The 23,696-nt window shown below is 42.0% G+C and overlaps 1 protein-coding gene across 1 annotated transcript in view; it reads left to right on the top strand.

Moving 5' to 3' along the window:
* The window catches only part of LOC143943104 (inositol-trisphosphate 3-kinase A-like), a 204,979-nt gene extending 189,382 nt beyond the window's left edge, over positions 1-15,597 (top strand). The window contains exon 7 of the mRNA XM_077464659.1: positions 11,804-15,597. Coding sequence (XP_077320785.1) covers positions 11,804-12,004 — 201 coding nt within the window. The 3' untranslated portion in view covers positions 12,005-15,597. The remainder of the gene's footprint in view (positions 1-11,803) is intronic.
* Positions 15,598-23,696: the final 8,099 nt, after the last annotated feature.

Raw genomic sequence — 23,696 nt, forward strand, 5'->3', positions numbered from 1 at the left:
GTTCGACATATTTGCCCAATCTCTCGAGTGGATTCTCTTACATAAGGTCGGCTGTCAGCAAGTTATCCACTACTTAGATGATTTTTTATTGATAGAACGGCCAGGCGCACCTCCCAGAGATCTTGACAAGTTAAGGACCGTTTTCGGGAACCTCAATGTTCCCATCGCTGAACATAAGGTGGACGGACCCGCACATTCAATCACTTTCCTGGGTGTTATTTTAGACGCCGGCTCCATGAAAGCCAGCCTGCCCCTTGACAAACTAACCCGCATCAGGGCGGCACTTCACGAGTTCACTCGGACCAGGGGATGTACTAGGAGACAGCTGCAGTCACTGTTGGGCATGCTCAATTATGCCATGCGCATTATCCCACAAGGCCGTTCCTTTATCTCACGACTGTTGGTCTACCTGTCTCAGGCTCAAGACCCGGATCATATCCTTTGCCTAGACACCGCAGCTTTAGCAGACCTGGCAATGTGGGACGAGTTCCTGTCCAACTGGAATGGCATCTCTCTTTTCATCCCGTGCATTTCACCTCTCTCACCACAGGTAGTCACAGACGCCGCGGCCTCTACAGGGTTCGCTGCAATTTTTGGCCACCATTGGTTCGCCGGACCCTGGCCTTCTCAGATACTTAGCATCCCGGGCTTTAGTCAATCCTCTTCACTCTTCGAGCTCTACCCCATGGTTGCAGCCGCCCAGCTCTGGGGCCCTACCTGGTCCGGACAAACGGTAGGCTTCACCACCGACAATCAGGCCACAGCCGAAATTGTCAATAAAGGCAGGTCTAAATCCCCCTCCGTGATGTCCTTCCTACGCAGGCTGGTGCAGCTGTCACTACAGCACCAATTTAACGTCATCTGCATGTTTATCCCAGGGAAATATAACCGGGCAGCTGACGCCCTCTCCCGCTTTAATTTCCGGTCCTTCTTTCTACAGGTTCCCAGTGCAGATGCCGCATCAGCGCCTATCCCGCATTGGTCGCAGTTGACCCTGGACTAGAGCCGCATTTACTAGGAGCCACGCAGCTCATCAACCGTTCGTTATCGGACAATACTCTCAAAGCCTACCAGGTAGCCTGGAGAACCTTCAACGCATTTCTGGTCACCTCCTCAGTAGGCACCCCCACAGATACTAGACACATTCTAGCCTTCATCTCGTACTGCCACAACCAACTGGCCTTGTCTTTTAACACCATTCGCTTATACTTAGCTGGTGTTCAGCACTTCCTTTCAATCCAGGATCCTACCAAACCCTCTGTTTTCTCGTCCCACGCTGTCCGAGCCATATTACGCGGCATCCAAAAACAACAGCCGCCAGTAAAAGTCAAGCGGCTCCCCATCACCAGTGCCATCTTCAGGGACATGTCCACCATACTCAACAGCTACCCCTTTGGTGTTCTCCCCAGTCTGGTCATACAGGCAGCCATTTACCTAGCCTTCTATGGCTTCCTTCGGCCCGGTGAGTTCACTCACAACGGCCTACACGGCCCAATCCTCCGCAGATGTCATCTGCTCCGTCACCAGGACCATTTCATCCTCCACCTCCCGATAACCAAGACCCAGCAGACAGGCACCGGCGTAGACATCCACCTCTACAAAACCAACAATGCCTGGTGCCCGGTCACGATGCTTACACAGTTTCTCGCTCGGCTGCCCGAGCTCCCGGACTCTAGCCCACTTTTGCCCTTCCCGGTGAAACCACTAACTAACCAACAATTTATTAAGCATATCAGGATTCTCCTCCGCAACCTGCTCCTCAATCCTAGTGAGTATTCCGGCCACTCCTTCCGCATTGGAGCAGCTTCATCCGCATCCCGGCATGGGGTCCCGGACCACGTCATCAAAAGGTTGGGCAGGTGGAAGTCGGCCTGCTTCACTCGGTACATCCCTAACCCACAGGTGGAGATGTCTCGAGCATTCACTCAACTGGCTCAATAAAATTAACCAGGAAACAATAAAACTCTCTTATCCCTACCTGACTGTTTTGCCCCCTTATTTTGGTATACCGTCCATTAGACCAGGGCACACTTTCAGGTCCATTTCATAAAAGGTGTCTCATGATAAGCTTGTTTTGTTCAGATACGTATCGGCCATAGGGCTCCGGCCATAAGTAGGAAGGCCAGTATGGTGGCCTGAATTTATGGGAGGAGCCCGGGGGGGTATTTAACCAGCCCGTTCGCCTGTGGTGGTTGTCGGTTTCCGGTGCGCAATACCCTCCCTCCCATCCCCTTTTTAGGGCATTTATCAAAAAACATTTCTCTTCAATCATATTCATTCTGATTACTGGGTATGCCCCCTTATTTTGGTATACCGTCCATTAGACCAGGGCACACTTTCAGGTCCATTTCATAAAAGGTGTCTCATGATAAGCTTGTTTTGTTCAGATACGTATCGGCCATAGGGCTCCGGCCATAAATATATATATCTAAAGCCAAAACACACACACACACACACACACACACACACACACATATATATATATATATATATACACACACATACACACATACACACACACTGTCTATACAGTTATGTGCAAAAGTTTTGGGCATGTGTGAAAAAAAAATGCTATAAATTGAGAATGCTTTCAGAAATGGAAGTGTTATTAGTTTATTTGTTAATTAATCAAATGAAAAGTAAATTACCAGAAGATAAATTCAAATCAAATCAATATTTGGTGTGAACACTCTATGCCTTCAAAAAGGCATCAATTCTTCTAGGTATACATGCACCCAGTTTTTGGAGAACTAAGCACAGATCATGTGTGTATGTAGGCTGCCTTAAATTCTCCTGTCTCGTCATGTAATCCCAGACAAACTTGATGTTGCGCTCAGGGCTCTGTTGGGGCCAAACCCTCACTTCCAAGACTCCTTGTTCTTTTTTTTTTTTTACCCCGAAGATAGTTCCTAATGACATTGACTGCATGTTTGGGGTCATTGTCCTGCTGCAGAATAAATTTGGGGCCAATTACACACCTTTATTTTTAGAGATTGCTAGGTAATCATGACAGGGGGGTTTCATCCAAATGCCAAGCAGCCAAGCGATTATTGATTTCTATGGGAATCCATGCCTCCTGGAATTGCTGTGTGATCAAGATAGTGTGAATTTGTTTAGCTGCTTGGCAGCCAGGTACCTGTTGATCTCTATGTGGGAATCCTTTTCTCTGGTAAGAAGTGTGTTAATACTGGTGTGTGTGTGTGTGTGTGGGGGGGGGGGGGGGGTGCTGTGTACACTGTGGTTTGTTGTGTGAACACTGCTGAAGATTGGAAATTACTGGGCTAATTCTAACACAGCACCTTTTCACTTGTGGGACTCTTTCACCTTTAGTTGTTTTATGTGCACATTTGTTTATTTACAGTGTCCATTTTCATTTATGATTGATGTACATTATTATTTCACAATTTTGGGGCATAGTATTTTGATTCTTGAAGATTTCTCTTAAGGGGACAGCGAACTGTGCTTTTTTGTTTCACACGATGGATAAGTATCTACCTGCATTTCTCAACATTGAGGACACCATTGATGCTGAACAAATCTTCAACTCCATTTGCAGAAATGCAGCCCCAAACTTGCAATGAACCTCCACCATGCATCGTTGTTGCCTGCAGACACTCATTATTGTACCTCTCTCCAGCCCTTTGAGAACAAACTGCCAAATATTTCACATTTTGACTCAGTCCAGAGCAGCTGCTGCCATTTTTCTGCACACCTGTTCCTATGTTTTCATGTATAGGACATAGAAATAAGGCTAAGCAACCCAACAGATGCTCTGGACTAAGGAGTCAAAATTTGGCAGTTTGTTCACTGAAGGGTTGAAAAGTGGTACAATAATGAGTGTCTACAAGCAACAGTGAAGCATGGTGGAGGTTCCTTGCAAGTTTGGGGCTGCATTTCTGCAAATGGAGTTGGAAATTTGTTCAGGATCAATGGTGTCCTCAATGCTGAGAAATACAGGCAGATATTATCTGTCATGTCCTACCACGAGGGAGGCATATGATTGGCCCCTAAAATTATTCTGCATCAGGTCAACAATCCCAAACATGCAGACAATGTCATTAACAACTATCTTTAGTGTAAAAAAAAAAACAAGGAGTCCTGAAAGTGATGGTTTGGCTCCCACAGAGCCCTGATCTCAACATCATTGAGCCCGTCTTGGATTACAGAAGGATTTGAGAGCAGCTTGCATCCACAGAAGATCTGTGGTTAGTTCTTCAAGACGTTTGGAACAACCTACATGTTGAGCTCCTTTAACCACTTTCCACCCAGCCAATGTACATAAACAGATTGTGGTGGGAGCTCTACTGTTCTGAGAGGACAGAACGGGTGCAATGTGATCCTGTGATGGCTGTAAACTTCTGACACAACCAAACACACATCGAGATATAGGCACTGTGATTGCCCCTCCCAATTATGTGATGGCTGTATCCAATTACAGCCTTCATAGTGTAAACAGAGACACGTGTCTCTGGGACAGTTCTCCCCTCTGAGCACAATGAGGGCATGCAATAGTGTTCCAATGCAACATCAACATCATAGTGTACAAGTGCACAAAAAACATCTGTCAGTGTACCAGTGTCCCACCAATAAATAAATAGACAATTTAAAGTGACCCTGTGCTTGCGTGCAAAGGCAAACACACACTTTGGTCCCATACACATACGTAAATGGCGATCGCACCACATGTGAGGTATTGCCACGAACACCAGAGGAAGAGCAATAATTCTAGTACCAGACCTCCTGTGTAACTCTAAACTGGTAACCAATAAAGGCTTTTAAAATGTCTCCTATAGAGTAATTTAAATACCGAAGTTTGGGTGACACTTCCACAAAGAGCACATTTATTTTAATGGAAAACTCATCTAATTCAACATTATTGGACTTTATTTGCACGTTTTTATTCATGTAATTAATCATATGGTCACTGACTATCTACTGTGGGGATTGGTAGTTCCATTGCTAGCGCTGTTTGTTTTTGGATTAGTTCCTGTGGCATCACTTTTCACATATATGACAATTGAAACAGCTGCAACATTGATACATTGTATTTAAACTGTTCACTTTTGGTGTGGGGGTTTTCTTTCACTTTATAGACATTATATTGTCTTTGTGTGCGTTTTAAAATCATTAAAATATATTTATGCGTTAGTGTGTAAAATTGCATTTGAAAAACTGCTGAGCAAATACCGTGTAACATAAAAATTTGCAAAACCCACAATTTTATTCCATCTCTAGAGTCTCTACTACAAAAATATATAATGATTGGGGGTTCAAAGTATTTTTCTAGCAACAATACAGATTTTTACTTGTAAATAAAAAAGCGTTAGAAGAAGGCCTGATCTTAAAGTAGATAATGGCTGAAGGTGCTCCTTGGATTTTGTGCCTCTGCTTGTGGCCAGGCTGTGGAAAAGTCTCACACATGTTGTAGCACAATAGGAGGAGTAGCAGCATGTTATTTGGGGTGTTGCTACAAGTATGCCTATGCAGCGTGTAAGAATTGTGGGAAAAAATGTACAACTTCACAAAACTCTCCATGCCTTTTATGAAATACTTTGGATTGTCTACTTTCCAAAAAGGGGTAATTTGGGGGATATTTGTACTGTCTTGGTATGTAGGGGCCTCAAGAAATTAATTAGGCTGTCAGTACATCAGGTGTGATCAATTTTCAATTGGCACCATAGCTTTTAGACTTTACAACTTTCACACAGACCAAATAATATACACCGATTTGGGTTATTTAAGAAAATTAGCAGTATGCATTTTAGTCAAAATATATTAAATAAAATTACTTATTTGCAAAATTTTATGACAAAAACAAAGAAAAACGCATTTTCTTGTCAAAACTTTCAGGGTTTTTTTCATTTGTAGCGCAAAAAAAATAAACTCCGTATTGATTAAATGCCACCAAAAGAAATCTCTATTTGTGTGAAAAACATTATATGGGTAAAGAGTTGCATGACTGAATAATTATCAAAGTGTGAGAGCGCTGAAAGCTGCAAATTGGCCTGGGCAGGAAGGGGGTGAAAGTGCCCTGTACTGAGGTGGTTAAAGACTGTGTACAAATTTACCTAGAAGAATTTAATAATTTATGTTGTTTTGAAGACAGAGTGGTCAATCCAAATATTGATTTGATTCAGATTTCTCTTCTGTTAATTTATTTTACATTTTGTTAATTGATAAAACAAACTATTAACACTTCTACAAGCATTCTTGATTTACAGTATTTTTTCACACCTGCTTAAAACTTTTGCTCAGTACTTTATATATAAAATGGTGAGGATTCGGACCCTCTATTAGGTTTTCCTTGCCATCCATGGCATGCTGCTGTGAGCAAGTTTGTCCTGGTGTCCACTGTCATCAGGAATAAGAAAGAAGGGAAATATAGCATTCTGAGTTGTGGCCAGAGCAGGATGTGGACACTTTTTCAGGTGCCAACTATCAAAGAGGATATTTTCCTCACTTTGGAGGAATTTGTTCCTTTTATCCTTAGTTACATCAGTGCTTGCGTGTAAAAAACATATCTGAGTGTAGCTATTCACATACCGCAGCATCATAACATCATTACAGTGTCGATATTTGCGGGGAAGGAGGTAACAACAAAATCTGGTTCTCGTCGACGGGTGTCCCCTTTCGCCCCGGATTTTTGCTTTAGTGATCGAATCCCTGACTCAAACAATTCGCTCCAACCCCCTCATTTCCGTTTTCAGTTTGGGACACCCCCCATAAAATAGGTCTCTATGTGGATGACATCATCATCGCACTCACTGATCCACTTCATTCAATACCCCCCTTATGCCAGATTCTAGCAGACTTTAATTCAATATCTATGTAGAAATTAAACCACTCCAAAACATCCATGATTGGCATCTCCCTCACACCCTCACTTAAACTGGACATTACCATAATATCACCCGTCTCCTACCTCTACTATGACATACCTAGGCATTCAACTGGTATCTCCTTCCTCCATGCTTCTCCAAACAAACCTCTCCTCTCTACTCCAGAAACTTCAATCCATAAGCTCATACATGATGTCTATTACATCATCTTGAGCCAGACGTATAGTCTTGGGTAAGATGTTTCTCCTCTACTTTTTTAGGACCCTACCACTACTACCAATGGCTCTTACCAAAATTCTAATTGTTAATTCCTTTATCTTGGCAGCCCACAAGCCTTGTCTAAAAGCTTCACTTTTAATCTCACCTACGGCTGTCTCTGGAATGGGAGCACCCAATATTCAGTGGTATTACAAAGCAGTCCTCCTAGGCCAAGTAAAACAGTGGGGATCCCATCACACTACCGCCTCATGGCTCTAAATTGATTCAACAGCAATCTCCTGCGCTCCACACCTGCTATTGGCAGATTAACTTCCATACACCTTGTTCCTACCTGCTATTGGCAGATTAACTTCCATACACCTTGTTCCTTCCTACCCACTACAAATTCCACAACCTAAGTCTGGAAGGCCTTACATCAAACCTCTCAAGGAATCCACAACAACGCCTTGTGGCCTCTTCCATTCCTCTCTATACAGTTACCCTCCCCAGACCTACCTATTCAGCACTGGTCCGCTGCAGGAATTTGTACTATAGGAGACCTTTTCCATCAACAAAGCCTCAAACATTTCCAACAACTATCACAGACCTACAGTCTGCCCAGTTGTAAGGAACCATGAATCAGACAGAGAAGTACAGTTAAATCACACTTGTTTATTAATAATAATAAAAAAAGGTAAATATAGTCAAAACATAGCCAGAGTTCAGGAACCAGAACAGATAGTCAGACAAGCCAAAACATCAGGGGGCCAGAGATGAGCATAGTAGAACAGCAAGCAGGATCTGGAGCCAGAAGGAATGTCAGCCAAGCAAGTCTTTAACAGGAACACAGCAGAGCTTCTCCTAGAGATGTGACCAAGGCGAAGGCAGAGATCATCTAGACTGGATGGCTTAAGTAGGCAGGACTGATGAGCAGGATATCAACAGCTGAGTCACTGTAGAGAGATAGGAGCTGGCAATTAGCTGACAGCTGAGCAGCCAGCTTTGAGAAGGAAGGGCTGAGCCCAGCCCTGACAGTACACCTCCTCAATGACCCCTCCCCCTCGGAGGACCACCAGGCTTAAGGGGAAAATGTCTTTGGAAATCACAGAGGAGGACAGGGGCCGAGGATGAGACCCAAGAGCGTTCCTCTGGACTGTACCCTTTCCAATGCTCCAAGTACTGTATGGGCCTATGGGAGTCAACAATGGACTGTACTTCATACTCCTCATGGTTCTCAACCTGTACAGGGTGAGGATGAGGCACTGAGGTGGTAAAGCGGTTGCAGACCAAAGGTTTTAATAAGGAGACATAAAATGCATTCGAGATACGCATATTAGAAGGAAGGTCTAATGCGTAAGCCACTGGGTTAATCTTGCGAAGAATACAGAAAGGCCCAATAAACCGAGGTGCGAACTTTAGAGAGGGAACACTAAGTTGGAGGTTGCGAGATGACAGCCAAACCCTGTCCCCAACCTGGTAGTCAGGCGCAGGCAGGCATCTGTGGTCAGCATGGAGTCTGTACGTATCATTAGCATGTCGCAGAGCCTATTGGACTTGTGCCCAAGTGGAACGAAGACCACAGAGATGCTCCTCTAACGCAGGAATACTCTGCGGAACAAATAAGTCAGGCAACCTGGACGGTTAAAAACCATAGTTTGCCATAAATGGGGACAATCGGGAAGCATAATTCAAGGCACTATTGTGAGCAAACTCCGCCCTTGGTAAGAGGTCTGACCAGGTGTTATGGTCAGAAATATAGCAATGTAGGAATTGCTCCAAGGACTGATTGGCTCATTCTGTGGCCCCATTAGACTGCAGGGGATATGTAGAGGAGAAAGCAAGCTAAATTCCCAACTGTGTACAAAAGGCTCGCCAGAACCGGGACACAAACTGACTCACCTTGGGTAGCCCATGTAAGCAAAATATCTCCTGAGCAAAAATGGAAGCCAGTTCCTAAGTGGTCAACTTCTTAAGTGGAATACAATGGGACATTTTGGAGAACCGGTCAACCACCATAAGGTTAACTGTGTTGCCCTGGGAGTTGGGTAACTCCACAATGAAATCCATAGACAGGTGGGTCCAGGGCCTCTCTCCATTGGGTATGGGTTGTAGGAGGTCCACTGGAAGGTGTCGTGGAGTCTTACACATGGAACAGCTACGAAGGCGGTTACATCAGCAGGTAGACTAGGCCACCAGAATTGTTGACAAATGGGCAAAAAGGGTTGATTCTTCCCAGTGTGGCCAGCAGCCTTGAGAGAATGGTAAGTCTGGAGCACGGCAGTATGGAGACTCTCTGGAACAAAGCAGTGGTCACAAGGTTTCTCAGGAGGAGCATGGACCTGAGCAGCAAGAATTTTGTCCCCCAAAGGAGAAGTGAGACTGGTGCGAACCGTAGCCAGAATACGATCAGGAGAAATCACTGGAACCGACTTCATCTTGGAAGTGGAGAAACGTCACCCCTTACATTCTTAGTACTGGGTAAGAATGAGACAATGTAATTGAAACTAGACAAAAGAGCCCATCGCGCCCTTCTGGGAGAGAGGCATTTAGCCTCAGACAAGAATATGAGATTCTTATGGTGAGTAAGAATGGGAACTGGCACAGTGGTACCTTCGAGGAGATGTCTGCATTCTTTCAGGGCTAAAATGATCACTAACAGCTCTCTGTCACCAATCTCGTAACTGAACTCCGTAGGTGACAATTTCTTGGAAAAGTAGTTACAAGGATGCATAGCCCTCTCAGAGGTAGGACGTTGAGGCAGGGCGCCAACTCCAGTCTCAGAAGCATCAACCTCAAGGATAAAAGGTAACATAGAATCAGGATGTGTCAACATAGGAGCAGAAACAAAGGCAGCCTTGAGACTCTCAAAGGCCTTAATGGACTCCGGGGACCAACACTGTGGGTTACCATCCTTTCTGGTCATAACAGTCAGGGGCTTGACCAGAGATGAGAAGTTACGAATAAACTTCTGATAATAGTTGGCAAAGCCAAGAAAACACTGCAGAAGACGTAACCCATGGCTCGGGGCCACTGTAGGACTGCTGAAAGTTTCTCTGCGTCCATTGAAAAACCAGCAGTGGAAATGACATAACCCAGCAATTTAACCTGTTCACAATGGAATTTGCACTTCTCCCATTTACAATAGAAATTGTTCTCTCTTAGTTTCTGAAGCACACGACGGACATCTGTGTGGTGGCTCTCCAGGGACTTCTAAAATATGAGGATATCATAGAGATAAACCACCACACATAACCAAATCTCGGAGGACATTGTTAATAAATTCCTGGAAAACTGCCAGAGCGTTACAAAGGCCAAAAGGCATTATAAGGTACTCCTAATGGCCTGTTTTGGTATTAAATGCAGTTTTCCACTCGTCACCCTCCTTAATCCTCATGAGATTGTATGCCTCTCTCAAATCAAGCTTTGTGAAAACCGTTGCTTCCTTGAGGCGGTCAGATAACTCCATAATCAACGGAATTGGATAGGCATTCTTAATCATGAAACGATTGAGACCCCTATAATCAATACAAGGTCTCAGTTCACCACTCTTTCTTTACAAAGAGGAAACCAGCAGAAGACGATTTAGGGATGAAACCTGGAGAAAGTGCGTCTGCAATATACTCCTCCATGGCCTTATGTTCCAAGACCCACAAAGGGTAAACCCGGCCACGAGGGGGTATGGCACCAGGTTGAAGGTCAATTGTGCATTCATATGACCGGTGTGAAGGCAAACTACCGGCTTGACCTTTGTCAAAAACATCACTAAAATCGCCGTACTCCTCCGGCAGGGAGGAGTGTGAAGAGGTGCACAGGACCTTGGCTACCTTCTGGAAGCATGTCTTACTGCATTGTGGTGACCAGGAGAGAACCTCAGCATGGAGCTAATCAAAAGAGGGGTTGTGCCTCTGTAACCAAGGATAACCAATAACCAGCAGAAACTTGGAAATAACTTGGAATTGGATTATCTCATGGTGAAGAGTCCCTACGGCCATGGATAATGGAACAGTCTCATGAGTCACATGGGCAGGCTGAGGAGGTTTCCCTTCAAGAGCCTCAATGACAAGTGGAGTGTCACACATCTGCAGTGAAATCAAGTGCTTCGATACAAAGACAGCATCAATGAACAGGCCTGCAGCCCCAGAATCAATTTAGGGGGGCTGGACTGTGGCCAGTGGGAGTACAAAATGTCCCGATGTCAGTGGGAGTAAACAATGTCCCATTGTTATTTGGGGGAGTAATATTGCTTTATTGTTGGTATCAATGGGAGAAATAGTGCCCCACCATTGGTGTCAGTGGGAGGAGTAGTGTCCCCACATTAGTGTCAAAGGGAGAAATATTGCCCCATCATTGATGTCAATGGGGGAAATCTTGCCCCATTGTTGGTTTTAGTGGGGGGAATAGTTCCAACATTGGTGTCAGTGGGAGGAATGGTATCCCATCGTTGGGGGCAGTCGGAGAAACTTTGCCCCACTGTTGCTGACAGTGGGGGAAATAATGCCCCAGGGGTCGGATGAAGGTAAGCAAAGGGTCACAGTTTGGAGACCACTGCCATAGAGTCTCTTCTGCAATAAAAAAAAAAAAACTGCTTGTTAACAATGTTTCATTGTAAGGCTATGGTTCCAGTTTAGGAATTGTTTTCTACTTTATGTCTGTTACTAATATTGACAGTTTTAGCTGCATATCCATTCTCTTCTCTCCTACCTACAGCTATTTTTAATAAAATGTCAGTTGATAATGCTACTAATGAATGAACATCTTTTTGTTAGGTGATTGGAAGCTCCTTGCTGTTTGTACATGACAAGAAAGGAAAGTGTAACGTATGGCTTATAGATTTTGGAAAAACAACACTCCTGCCTGAAGGCCAAACCCTGAACCACCGTATATCTTGGCAAGAAGGAAACCGGGAAGATGGATACCTTTATGGATTTGACAATTTAATTGATATTTTGTCGAGCCTTGCATCCTGATTAGGACAAAGCAACTAAGCACCCGATCACTACATTAGGATTTTTAAGAAATTTTGACGTTTACTGTGATGGATTTTATGTTTGGGGATGGAACTACGGATGTTTTTTAACTTTGGAATCACGATGCTTACAATACATAGTTTCTCCATACACTCATTTTACTGCAGATTCATGGACATGTTTTATACCCATTGACTCCTAGATCCTCTCTTTGATAAGACAAGATTTGCACCAAGACTGAAATTTTCTGTTATATTATGATGAAACACGTCTTTAATCATGGGATATTTCCGATGTTGCCTTTACTTAGATAATTTATAGTTTTACCTTGCGATCTATGATACTACTTTAATACTGTACAGAGTGTATTTTTATCCATTTTACTACTAGAGGTCCTACGCTACATGTACACTTAAAAATATGGCTTAGCACATTAGTGTTTTATGCTGTCAGGTGTGCCTGTTTGTTACCACAGTAAGTTTGTAAGCTGGATGTTTGATGGAATATGTTTTAAATGGTTAGAATGTCATTTTACAATGCTTTGCAGCTTTTGATGGTATAGGAGCTTTGATCCTCATTTAAAAAAAAAAAAAAAAAAAGGTCCCTTCAGAATAAAAGAAAATCCATACTGGCTGCATGCTGGTATAAGATAGCTGTCAGTTTTTACCTCTTGGGCTGCAGCAGTGGAATCATTTAAGATAGACGTATACTGGTCAAGCAAGATACCTGTCATCTTTCTTTATTAGGTTCTCCTGGACTAAAGTGCAATAGATTTTGCAATCCCTAATGACCTGGGACAATTAAAAAAAAGTCAAATTAGAACTGCATGTATACTGCTAGTATGACCATCCCCCTTTATCCCAAGCATTTTACATATATGTGACAATTGGTCAACCGTGAAAGTCATGGAAGGACTACACAAGGGATGATTATAAGCAGCGAACATAATAAAGATGCACTCCAGGTATGGTCATTTTAACATAGTTGCATTGGTCCAGCTTGGACCAATGTAGGAATGTTTGTGTCTACTACAGTGATATCCATGTTTCACAGGGATCCCACTGGTATGGCACAAACATTCCTACATTGGTCCAAGCTGGACCAATGCAACTATGTTAAAATGACCATACCTGGAGTGCATCTTTATTACGTTCAAGTGGTTTTCTATATTTTTAATTTTTTAGCTTTCCTTAAAAAAACTCATGATCATTCTTGTTCAGGCACTTTCTGCTGTTGGGTGACAACTAAGCGCCTCACCACGTATGCTCCTGGTGAAAACTAAACTAGGTGTGATGCCCACACGCATTGCACAGGCATGATGCACATTTTCATTATCAAGAAGCCTGTTCTGAGAAATTAGGTGTAGCTAAATCAAGTGCATTAGACAGGGATAGCTGGAGAAGATCAGCAGAAATTATATACAAATAGGTAAACAAAACAAAAAAAAATAGGTGAAAAACATAAACCAAAGTTGCTAATGGTTTGGTAAATCACTATACATCAAAAAGACATCCAGCTATAGTTTAGGTCTACTTTAAAGAAAACAAATCACAGCAAAGCTTATGCATGGATGTGTTTTTTCACATCTCGGTTATTATTAAACAGGCTTATGAAATGGGTGTTTCAACCCTTATTTAGCTTTACGTACTATGACAAAATCGCTTTATTATCAGAGTTCTCCTGAAGTTGCTGCCTTGTTACCAGTCTGAGATAAAGCAGGTAGAATGCGTATTGAACACAATTTTTCCAAGTAAATATATTTCTAAAGCTGCTATTGAGAAATTTTCACCACGTCAGCAACAACTGACGTGGTGAAACTAAAATGGAATGACACAGGGAAAAAGTATTGGACACATGAAGAAAGGGGAGGTGCAAAAAGGCATGGAAAGCCAAGACACCAGCTAATATCTATCAGTAATTAGAAAGCAATCCTACACCTTGTCAGTGCAAATTAATATCAGCTTGTTTAGCCTCAACTGATGGCCTATAAAAAGGTGTCTCATTACCAAGGTGTCACACAAGAAACATCTCATGATGGGTAAAAGCAAAGCGCTCCCTCAAGACCTTAGCAACCTTATTGTTCCAAAACATACTGATGGCATTGTTTAAAGAAGGATTTCTAAACTTCTGAATGCCTCAGCACTGTTGGGGCCGTAATCCAGAAGCAGAAAAAACATAATTTCACCATAAACCAGCCTTGACCATTTGCTCAGATTTCTGACAGAGGTGTGAAAAGAATTATCAAAAGAGCTGTCCAAGACCCTAGGACCACTTGTGCAGAGCTTCAGAAAGACCTGGAATTAGCAAGTACAATTGTTTCAAATAAAAAAAAAGTAGTTCACTCAACCACCATAGCCTGTATGCACGCTCACCACGCAAGACTCCATTGCTGAAGAAAAAGCATGTTATAGGTTGTTTAAAGTTTGCTGGGAGAATAAAGGCTGGTCAGATGAGGCCAAAATTTGACTCTTTGAATGCCATAATACACACCATGTTTGGAGGTCAAATGGCACTGCACATCACCCAAAAAACACTCCTATACCAACAGTGAAGTTTGGAGGTGGGAACATCACAGTGTGAGGCACAAAGCCAAGGAATGTCTCAGTTGGTTTCAAAGAAAGAAAATAAAGTTGCTAAAATAGCCCAGCCAATCACCTGACTTGAATCCAATACACAATATATGGAAAGAACTACATTTTGGATAGAAGAGGCCCTTGAAACCTTCAAAATTTGAAGACTGTGGAAGAAAAGGCCAAACCCACACCTGAGCAATCCATGTGACTAGTTTCTCCATACAGGGGGCATCTTTAAGCTGTCATTACCAACAAATGATTTTGTACAAAGTATTAAATACATTTCAGTTAGCATGTTCAATACTTTTTCCCTGTGTCATTACATATTATTACACATAGCTTAATTTCTGAACGCTATTTGTTTTGAATGTGGTGAAAATTTCATGTCAATAATAGCACCTTTAGAAATATACTTACCTAGCAAAATGGTGACGTTTTCAATACTTATTTTACCCGCTGTATCAGTATCGGGTAACCGAGCCCCATTTATAAAGGGAATCTAGACAACCACCAGGTTCTATTATTTGGCCCCGTAGAACATCCTTAGAAGGTGGTTTGTGAAGTGACACTATTGACAAGGCAGAAACTTTACGATGTCAAGACTCTCTCACCTACACTTACAATGAAGTATCATCTGCAGACAAAGGTAGTAAAGCTTAAAGAAGCCCAAAGCCCACAAAGATTTTAAAGGCTGAAGGTCCTTTTTTTTCTGCATAAGCCCAGTTGTGACTGGTCCTCATTAAAAATAAGTGAACAATAATGTTTTGCCTACACCAAACCCACCTGTTGCTTCCCCTACTTCTCTAGCTAGTATATAAAAATGCGCTGGTTGCTATGCCTCACATCTCCTCTATTCACGTCTTCTTTTATTGAGCTAGCCTTTCTCATACATTGACAAATGTAGCTAAGAATGAATTCACTGAATGACTTTGGACTGCATGTAATACGAGTTAGAGAGCAAAGCTGCCATTCACCTGAAGCGTAATAAACAGGTTCATCCCTGGTTGACTCTGCATATTACTCACTGACTGTTGACTTATTCTTTATTATTTCATGTTTATTTTCTAACCCAAGTATTTTAATCCTTTCACAATACTCAGACTTTCAAATTCACAAGCCTGAAATTCTTTTTGGAAACAAATCAAACATACCAACCCTTATTGTTTTATAGAATATTCTTAAGAGCTTTTTCATGCCATAGGGAGAATTGAACGTGCTACTGCTTAACGCAGGGCTCCACAACAGAACAGAAATGAAAAATTGTAGCATTTTCTGCATTTATTTCACACTGCAGCAGAGCTCATCTGAAGCCTCCGTTCATTTCTGCTGCGGTTTTTAGAAATGAATGAAATGTGACATTTCAATAAAAAAAAAAATTGTATAAGACACAGCTAGTGCAAGACGGACACCATCCCACATGCTAAAATGGATCATGCCGGGCTGGTGTGAACAAGCTCTTAAATGTTTTTTCTATGGTTCTGGGTTATTAGAAGTAGGTACTTTAGTTGCAATACAGTCATTGGTGCAATAAATACTGCACATTTATAATTCAATAAGAAAAGGATTGTTTACTTAAAAGAGAATTTAATCCAAGTCAAACCTCTATTAAGATGGCATACTATCAGATTATGATAAACGAAAGCCTATAGAACACGCGATGAGAGTTGACCAATATTGGAAATTTTTAAGCAGTTATGTAGATGTACATTGACCAAAAGCTCTACTAAGAAACATCTGAAATACTGATTAGTAATCTCCTGAGAGTCCGGGCTGCAGAATATGTGATCACTTGAGAAGATGGATGGTGGAAAAAACAGCTTGGAAGCTGTACTGCAGCTGAATTCTTTACTTGAGAAGATAACTAGAAAAGAGAGGGGATTTTGCAGCTGAGTTGCAGCAAAATGGGTCTTCACTGGAGAAGATGTTGGGAAGAGAGATGGAGGAGGAAGACTACAGTGGAACTGATGCCTTCAAGATAAAAGGAAGGAGAGACTTTGAATGTTGGATTGCCACAGAGATGGTCTCTTAAAGTGTAAGTAACCCCCCTATCGGTTTCAGCAAAGTAAGCTGCCACCTTTGACTCTGTTTAATCTACAACTGCCATGATGCTGCACATCTGATCAGTTATGACACCAACCATTGGATGGTTTGACAGTTTGGTTGAGAGCACAACCAATGGGAGTGTTTGATTTCTGGCACGTGCTAGAAATTAAACTGTTTTATGGATGGGTTTACTTCCACTTTAAGAAGATGAAGGATAGTGGGAGGGAGCTTGGAGCAGGGGTGTAGTTATAGCGGTCTCGGGGGTCTCAATTGTGACCCAGCCCCATGCTCCAGGGGGCCCATGTGTCTCCCATGTGCAGAAATCCATAGTACCCAGAACAGTGCGAGGAAGCATCATAGGGGGTGGAGCGTGAGGTGGAGAGTGACATATGATGTTGTGCTAATTCGGCAGAGGAGCAGACAGCAGCCCCCCCATCCCCCCTGAACAGTGAGAGCATGGCGGGAGCACCCATGAGCCAGGCTGGTATGCCAATTGTAACCCCATGCCATGTCTCTGAGTCTGCTTTGCCCTTCTGTCCCATATACCAATCAGTGGGAGGGGAGGAAATTAAGAGACTGGTAACCCCACCCCTCCATCACTGAAACCCACTCTCTCTTCTGTCCCTGAGCCTTATACCAATCAGTGGGAGGGGTAATGAGGATCTGTCATGGAGGGGATTACAGACTGGTAACCACGCCCCCCTGTAACTGAGCCTCATCTGCCCTCTTGCCCCTGAACCTTTCACTGGCCAGTGGGAGGAGTAAAGAAAACCTGTCATTGGAGAAGGGATTAGCAACTGGTAACCCCATCACCGAGCCGACCCTGCCTTCCTGTTCCTGAGCCATACACCAGTCATCCAGGAAAAGCATAACTACAAGTCCCAGAAGATGGGATAGGGGCAGAGAAGCCCTTGAAGGTCAAAGTATTAAATTACACCCGGCCACCTATGACTGGCCTAGGTCCTGCTGCCTCTAAATAAAATAACAAAAATAAAACTGGCACCTGTGGCGGAACTGCCAGGGTAGGAAAGGTCGCCCTTGCGAACTGGGCCCCGGCATTCAAGACGGCAGGAAGGGGGCCCACTGCAGAACATGTGAAAGGGTCCCACTACAGGACCTCAATAAAGGGCCCTGCAACAGGAGTAAAGGGCCTCGGGTCCAGAGGGAAGGGCCCCAGCCGGGGGTCAGGGTGGCCCTTCATAGTTTCTTGCACCAGGGCCCTGAAGGTTCTAGTTACGTCTCTGGCTTGGAGGCTGCACTACTGCAGATTTGGTGGTCTCTTTAGCAGATGAAGGGAAATGAGAGAGAGTTAACCAATGACCTCTTATGGGACTGGTATGAAGTGAAGCAGAGAGAAAACAGGATAAATAGAGATGAAACAGGAAGAAGCAATTTTCCACAGAGAAAATAGAAGGAATAAAATTAAAACTAAGTAAAATAAAGTTATATTGTGCAGTTTAAGTGTCACTGTTTATACACTCATACCAAAATATGACAAATAAATCAATCAATAAATCCAAACAAAGTGTCCAAGTATCAGTGGATACATAAGTTATATAAGATATAGTCCGTGTTAGTTGAACTTTCACCAAGAAAATCCTGTGCCTTCAAATAACTGCTCAGTGCTCACAGAACTCTTGCCTCAATATAATGGATAAAAAGCCTTCTGGAATCTAGGCTCCAGGTTACAGGCTCTTGAACTATCGCTAACCTCTCCAGACCATATATAAGAATAAAATAAAGTGCCTCCCATAGTGTAAATCGTATGAAGAATCAATGGTTTATTAAAGACAAATGAATGCCTTAATCACAGTTAAAAATCGCAGTAAGATAAAAACATTGGTGTTTGAACGCCTCTCACGTGACTTCCAGTCTGCTACTCACTCCAGCCACGCCCTACGCGTTATGTCTCGTCACGTGACTTCCTCAGGGGAACTGGTATGAAGTGAAGCAGAGTTGCAGAGAGAAAATAAAATGGAGAGGAAACAGGTAGAAGCAATTTTACGCAGAGAATTGCCTTTTGCAAATTTTCTAGTAATCAATTGCATGTAAAGATTTTAAATGTGTGCCTATTCATGTTTCTAGCATATAAAAAAAAAAAGCTTTATCAGATTTTATTCTAGTGCCTTTATAAAAGACAAACTGCTGAATAAAATTGGTAGTTATCCCTAATCCATTTTTAACCCTAAAATTTGTAGTTTAAGTTTAACCCTTATTTTCATTAACTCCTTTATCGCCTTCCCTTAGCTGCTTTTTTTGTTTGCAATTTCAATGTAACATTTTAAATGTATTAGTTTTAAATGGCAAAAAATTCTGGGGAGGTGTATGGGAGGCGGGCACATTCTAGCCTTAGGAGCTAGGGGTCCTGGCTGTGGTCAGATCTATTTCTCTCATTTCTTTTATGAATCCTGGAAACAGGAATAACAGATTGAGGATTTTTTGGACAATATGAGAATATGTAAGAGATGAAAGCAAAGTCTTCAACTTTGTCGATAATATATATTTAGTCTTTTCATATATGTGTGTACAGTCTTTTGAATTCTTCACTACTCCAATGGGTTATGATGTGGTTTTTTGCCTGTTGGCAGGACAGATGGTGAGGCCTGTAAAACATTCCATACATACCTGAAGACAGGTGATTTTACAGTTTGTGTCCCTATGGGTCAGTGGATAATTAACGCACCTGCATAAAAAAACAAACAAATATGCAATCATTTGTCAGACGAAGTTACACTAAGGACTTTATATTATACCTTCTGATATCTACACACTATTGTATAATTTACTTTCTAGCATTTCTACTACATAGAGACAGGTCCTCCTTTTATTGCCTTTGTATTAATGTGGTTTTATAGCTGCAATTTTGCTCTGAGATATTCTGTGTCCCTCACTGGAAATGTTTCTTCTGAAGTCACTATAAATGATTACAGATTGTACTCCAAAATGTGTCACGATATAAACATCTCCATTATCTGTTCAAGCAGTCACTTGTGGTTATTGAGAACATTCTTGTGATGTAAGAAATATGTTTTAGAATTTTATATTATGAAGATATTTAAATACTTACTATAACCAAAAATTTGCTTTTGATTTTTGATATTATGGAAAAGGGTTAAAATTTCTCTCCAATAGCTATTATCTTGTTGCTATCCTATTGGTGGGCTTTTCCTTAAAAAAAAAAAAAACACAACAACAACAACATTGTTCTTTCCTAATCTACTTTTTTTGAAACACAATGCAAAGGTGGAACGCTTGATGGGTGAACAGGAAAACTAAAATCAATATATGCAGCTCACCTTAGCTAATGGCTGAGAAAACACCAATTTGTGTCCCAGGTAACACGCTTGTGTTGCAGGATTCCACAGTTGACTTCCAAGAGGTCTTTAACAACACATTCCAAGATTGGGTGTATCACACTCAACACCTATGCTATTGAATAGGGGGAGTCTATACAGTGCAGAGGAAAAAGGGTCACATAATGTTCCATAAACAAAAATCCCAAATGTATTCAAATCGGTAAAACTCAACATGTTTCGGAGCATACATTGCGTTCTCTTTAGGAATTCAATCTATTATTTTTGTCTGGGTTTCACTTGGGGAGATTTCCTATCACTTGGTGATGTATGTATGTATGTATGTATGTATATGTATATATATATATTATATATATATATATATATATATATATATATATATATATATTTTATAAAAAATGCAGAGCTATTCATCCTGTAAACTTGTGTATTCCTATGAACATTTTTTTTGTGCAAATGGAAAAAAACAAATGTTGTTGGGCTATTTAACTCTCTTCATACAGAATAGAGTAAAGGAAAATACAGCATTATGACCACTAGATGGTGCTGCCAATCATAGTAAATAAGTGTTTGTTTCTTAACCCCATTGCGCCGGCCATACGGAAATATGCGGCCTGGTCTTTAGCGCAGAGAGCCCCCATATTTGCGTAAATTGCCATGTATACATTTGTGCCGAGAGCGCACAAGCGCTGCTCTCTTCCAGCACAATTACCGTTGCCTAACTGGAAGTTTTCAGACAACGCGACAACCAATCACAGCGGTCACGTGATCTTAAGCCATGTCATAAAACTTTTAAAGGGCCAGGAGGTGCAAGTGCTAAAAGTTTAAGGTGGGACTTCACTCTCTCAATCAACATTGACCATTTTTCCGCTCGCTCATCGGGGATCGCTCAGTTGTCCCCACTGAGCCGGCGGCGGACAGGGCGGCCATCCGCAGACACCCGCTATCCCATAGGGATGCATGTATGTCCGTATTTCATCCGCAAACAGATGGATGAAATACAGACATACTGTCCGCATGTGTGAAAGGGGCCTTACTCAAGATGGCCACAGCCAGAAATGTTAGGGGTGTTTTTTCAAAGCATGGAGACATGGGCGCATTTGCTTTGAATATTAAAAATTAAATAAAATCTTTGGTTTGTGGTGTTCAAATGCATTGTAGTTCCACTTTAATGATCATCAGCTCCAGCTAGTGGCTGCATTGCGGTGTTTTCCTGAGTCTCTCTATTCTATATCAATTTAACATGGTGGGAAATAGTCAAAAAAAACTCTCTTTTGCTCCCATTTGCACAGAACAAATGTGCATGCCGTGTCACAGGATGAGCAGTTCTGCAATTTTTTTTTTAAGAGATACAATCCTAAATGTCCTCACAGGAAGGGAGGGGAATTATCCACAATAGGGACACAGTGCAATCAAAACCTGGCAGGCTCCAAGGCTTCACTCACACAGGCGAACTATAGCCTGCCCGTGTTTGCCCGCATAAGACGCACAGGTGTTTCCACATATCCCCATGTAGGCACTCCCATTTATTTCCATTGGGAAACAGAAGTTGCATGGACACAGCAGCTGCTTCCAATTTGACATCTGTGCGAGTGCATTTGGGGCCCTGCACCTGCATGGATGTCAAATTGGGGCAGCGGCTATGTCTGTGCAGCCCATGCATCCCAATTGACATGAATGGGATTGCAGAGTAAAAACGGCCCACCCATAGGTGGGCGCTTTAGTACACGCATGTGAATAAGACCCAACACTTCCAACCCCCCCCCCCCCCCCCCCGTAATTCAATGCAAACCAAAATAAAAGGTTTTGCCTGGCGTTGGGCTTTAATGAATAATTTTGCCTTTAATTATTTCAGTTTTTTTGGTAGATGCTATAGAGTTTGAGAAAACCAAGTGCATATTACCATGCAGATTTAGGATTCATTAAAATTGTGAAACCTTAAGCACTACCTCTTCAGGAGATACCATCTTCCTGACTTTTGGCCAAGAGCTGCAGCATTGCATTTTGCCAATAGCATTCCTTGTGGTTTAGAAGACTAATAGAGTAGATTTTGCAGCCAGTAAATTGGCACTGGATTTTTTTTTAGCACTGAGAGCAATGCTATACTTAATGGCTACATTCACACTAACTTTCCCCAATGCATCCCTGCTATAGGTTGCATGCTGTCTATTCTATACAAAAAGCCTTATGTGTTAGCATCAGTAGGTTTTTCACTGCCACTAAAGCCAAGAAAGTCTGATCCTGGATATACAGAGAAGAAAATCAGGTCAAACAGTCTGGGGTCTATTTCCATCTTAATTGGCTGGACTGAGGTCGCATAACTCCTATGCATGTGCACAAGGCTTAAAGCTGAAGTAAACCCAGTTTAAAAAAAACATTCCTGGCATGCTGGAAATGCTAACGTTCACATTGGTCGTGCTCTCAACCAAACTTTCAAACCATCCAATGGCTGGTGTCATAACTGATCACATGTGCAGCATTATGGCAGTTGAAGAATTATTAGAGGCCAAGATGGCGGCTTCCTTGACTGAAAACGATAGAAAGGTTTACTTCCACTTTAAGCCTTTTTCGTTCATCCCAGCAGGGCTGACAGCTCAGGAGGAGCCACTGTACTAATTATCTAACGTTAGTACACCAAACTCCCCTGCTGTTCTATTGTGTTCCCCTGCCAAAACACTCCAGTCAGCACTGATTGGGAGCCGATCGGCAGATCTTTTTCGGTCACAACCTTTTGACAAAAGGCAAATTCTGTAAATCTACTCCAGTACACACAGGCCGAATGTCGGCTGGTTTTGACATTTGGCCATGTGTACTAGACTTTACTTTGTCCTAAAATCCATTTAATACCGAGATTGTACAGCTAGAAGGAAGTTGTTGCCAGATGGAAAACGGAAAATTGTATCAAATAGTTACCGTAATTTTGCTTTCTTGGAGTCAATCAATGGCAGCATACAAGTGATATAGCTTCACCTCTATATAAACCCACAGGAGCTATTTAAATATATAAAAGAACAGCTAGTGCAATCTCCCCCATTCTCCATAAAAATAGCAAGATCATAAAAAGGGAGGGTTCATACGCTGCCATGGATTGGCATTAGAAAAGGAAACTTTTCGTAAGTATTTGATAAAATTCTACGTTTTCCTGATGCAGCATATGTGATAAATAACAAGCTAAAAAGGGAGGGCTAAAAAATGTTATTAAACCTTATGGACATGGAAGCCTGGACTGTCATTCCGTTTTAGTCCATTGACAAATGAGCTCCTGGATCTTCCATTTAGCCCCAAGGCAGATGCACTGCAGCAACCAGCCCACTGCTTGGCAAATGTCTCCATAGACATTTTGCATGAGCTGCCACAAACTGATCAGACCACTTTATGCGATTCGGCACTGTGTTGCTTTAACTGACAATTGCACAGCCATGCAACTTTGCACCCAAACAAAATTGCTGTCCTTCTTTTCCCACAAATAGAGTTTTCTTTTGGTGGTATTTGATCACCTCTGTGGTTTTTATTTTTTTGCGCTATAAAACAAAAAAAGCTACAATTTTGAAAAAAAAAAAAAAAAGCTTTTTTTTTTAACTTTATGCTATAATCAATATCCCCCAAAAATATATAAAAAACTTTTTTTTTTCCTCAGTTTTGGTAGATATGTATTCTTCTACATATTTTTGGTTAAAAAAAATAAAAATCGCAATAAGCATATATTGATTGGTTTTGCGCAAAAGTTATAGCGTCTACAAAATAGGGGATAGTTTTATGACA

Source organism: Lithobates pipiens, unplaced genomic scaffold (assembly GCF_037356315.1).
Source record: "Lithobates pipiens isolate NorthernLeopardFrog02 unplaced genomic scaffold, aLitPip1_a1.2 Scaffold_30, whole genome shotgun sequence".
Taxonomy (NCBI): Eukaryota; Metazoa; Chordata; class Amphibia; order Anura; family Ranidae; genus Lithobates; species Lithobates pipiens.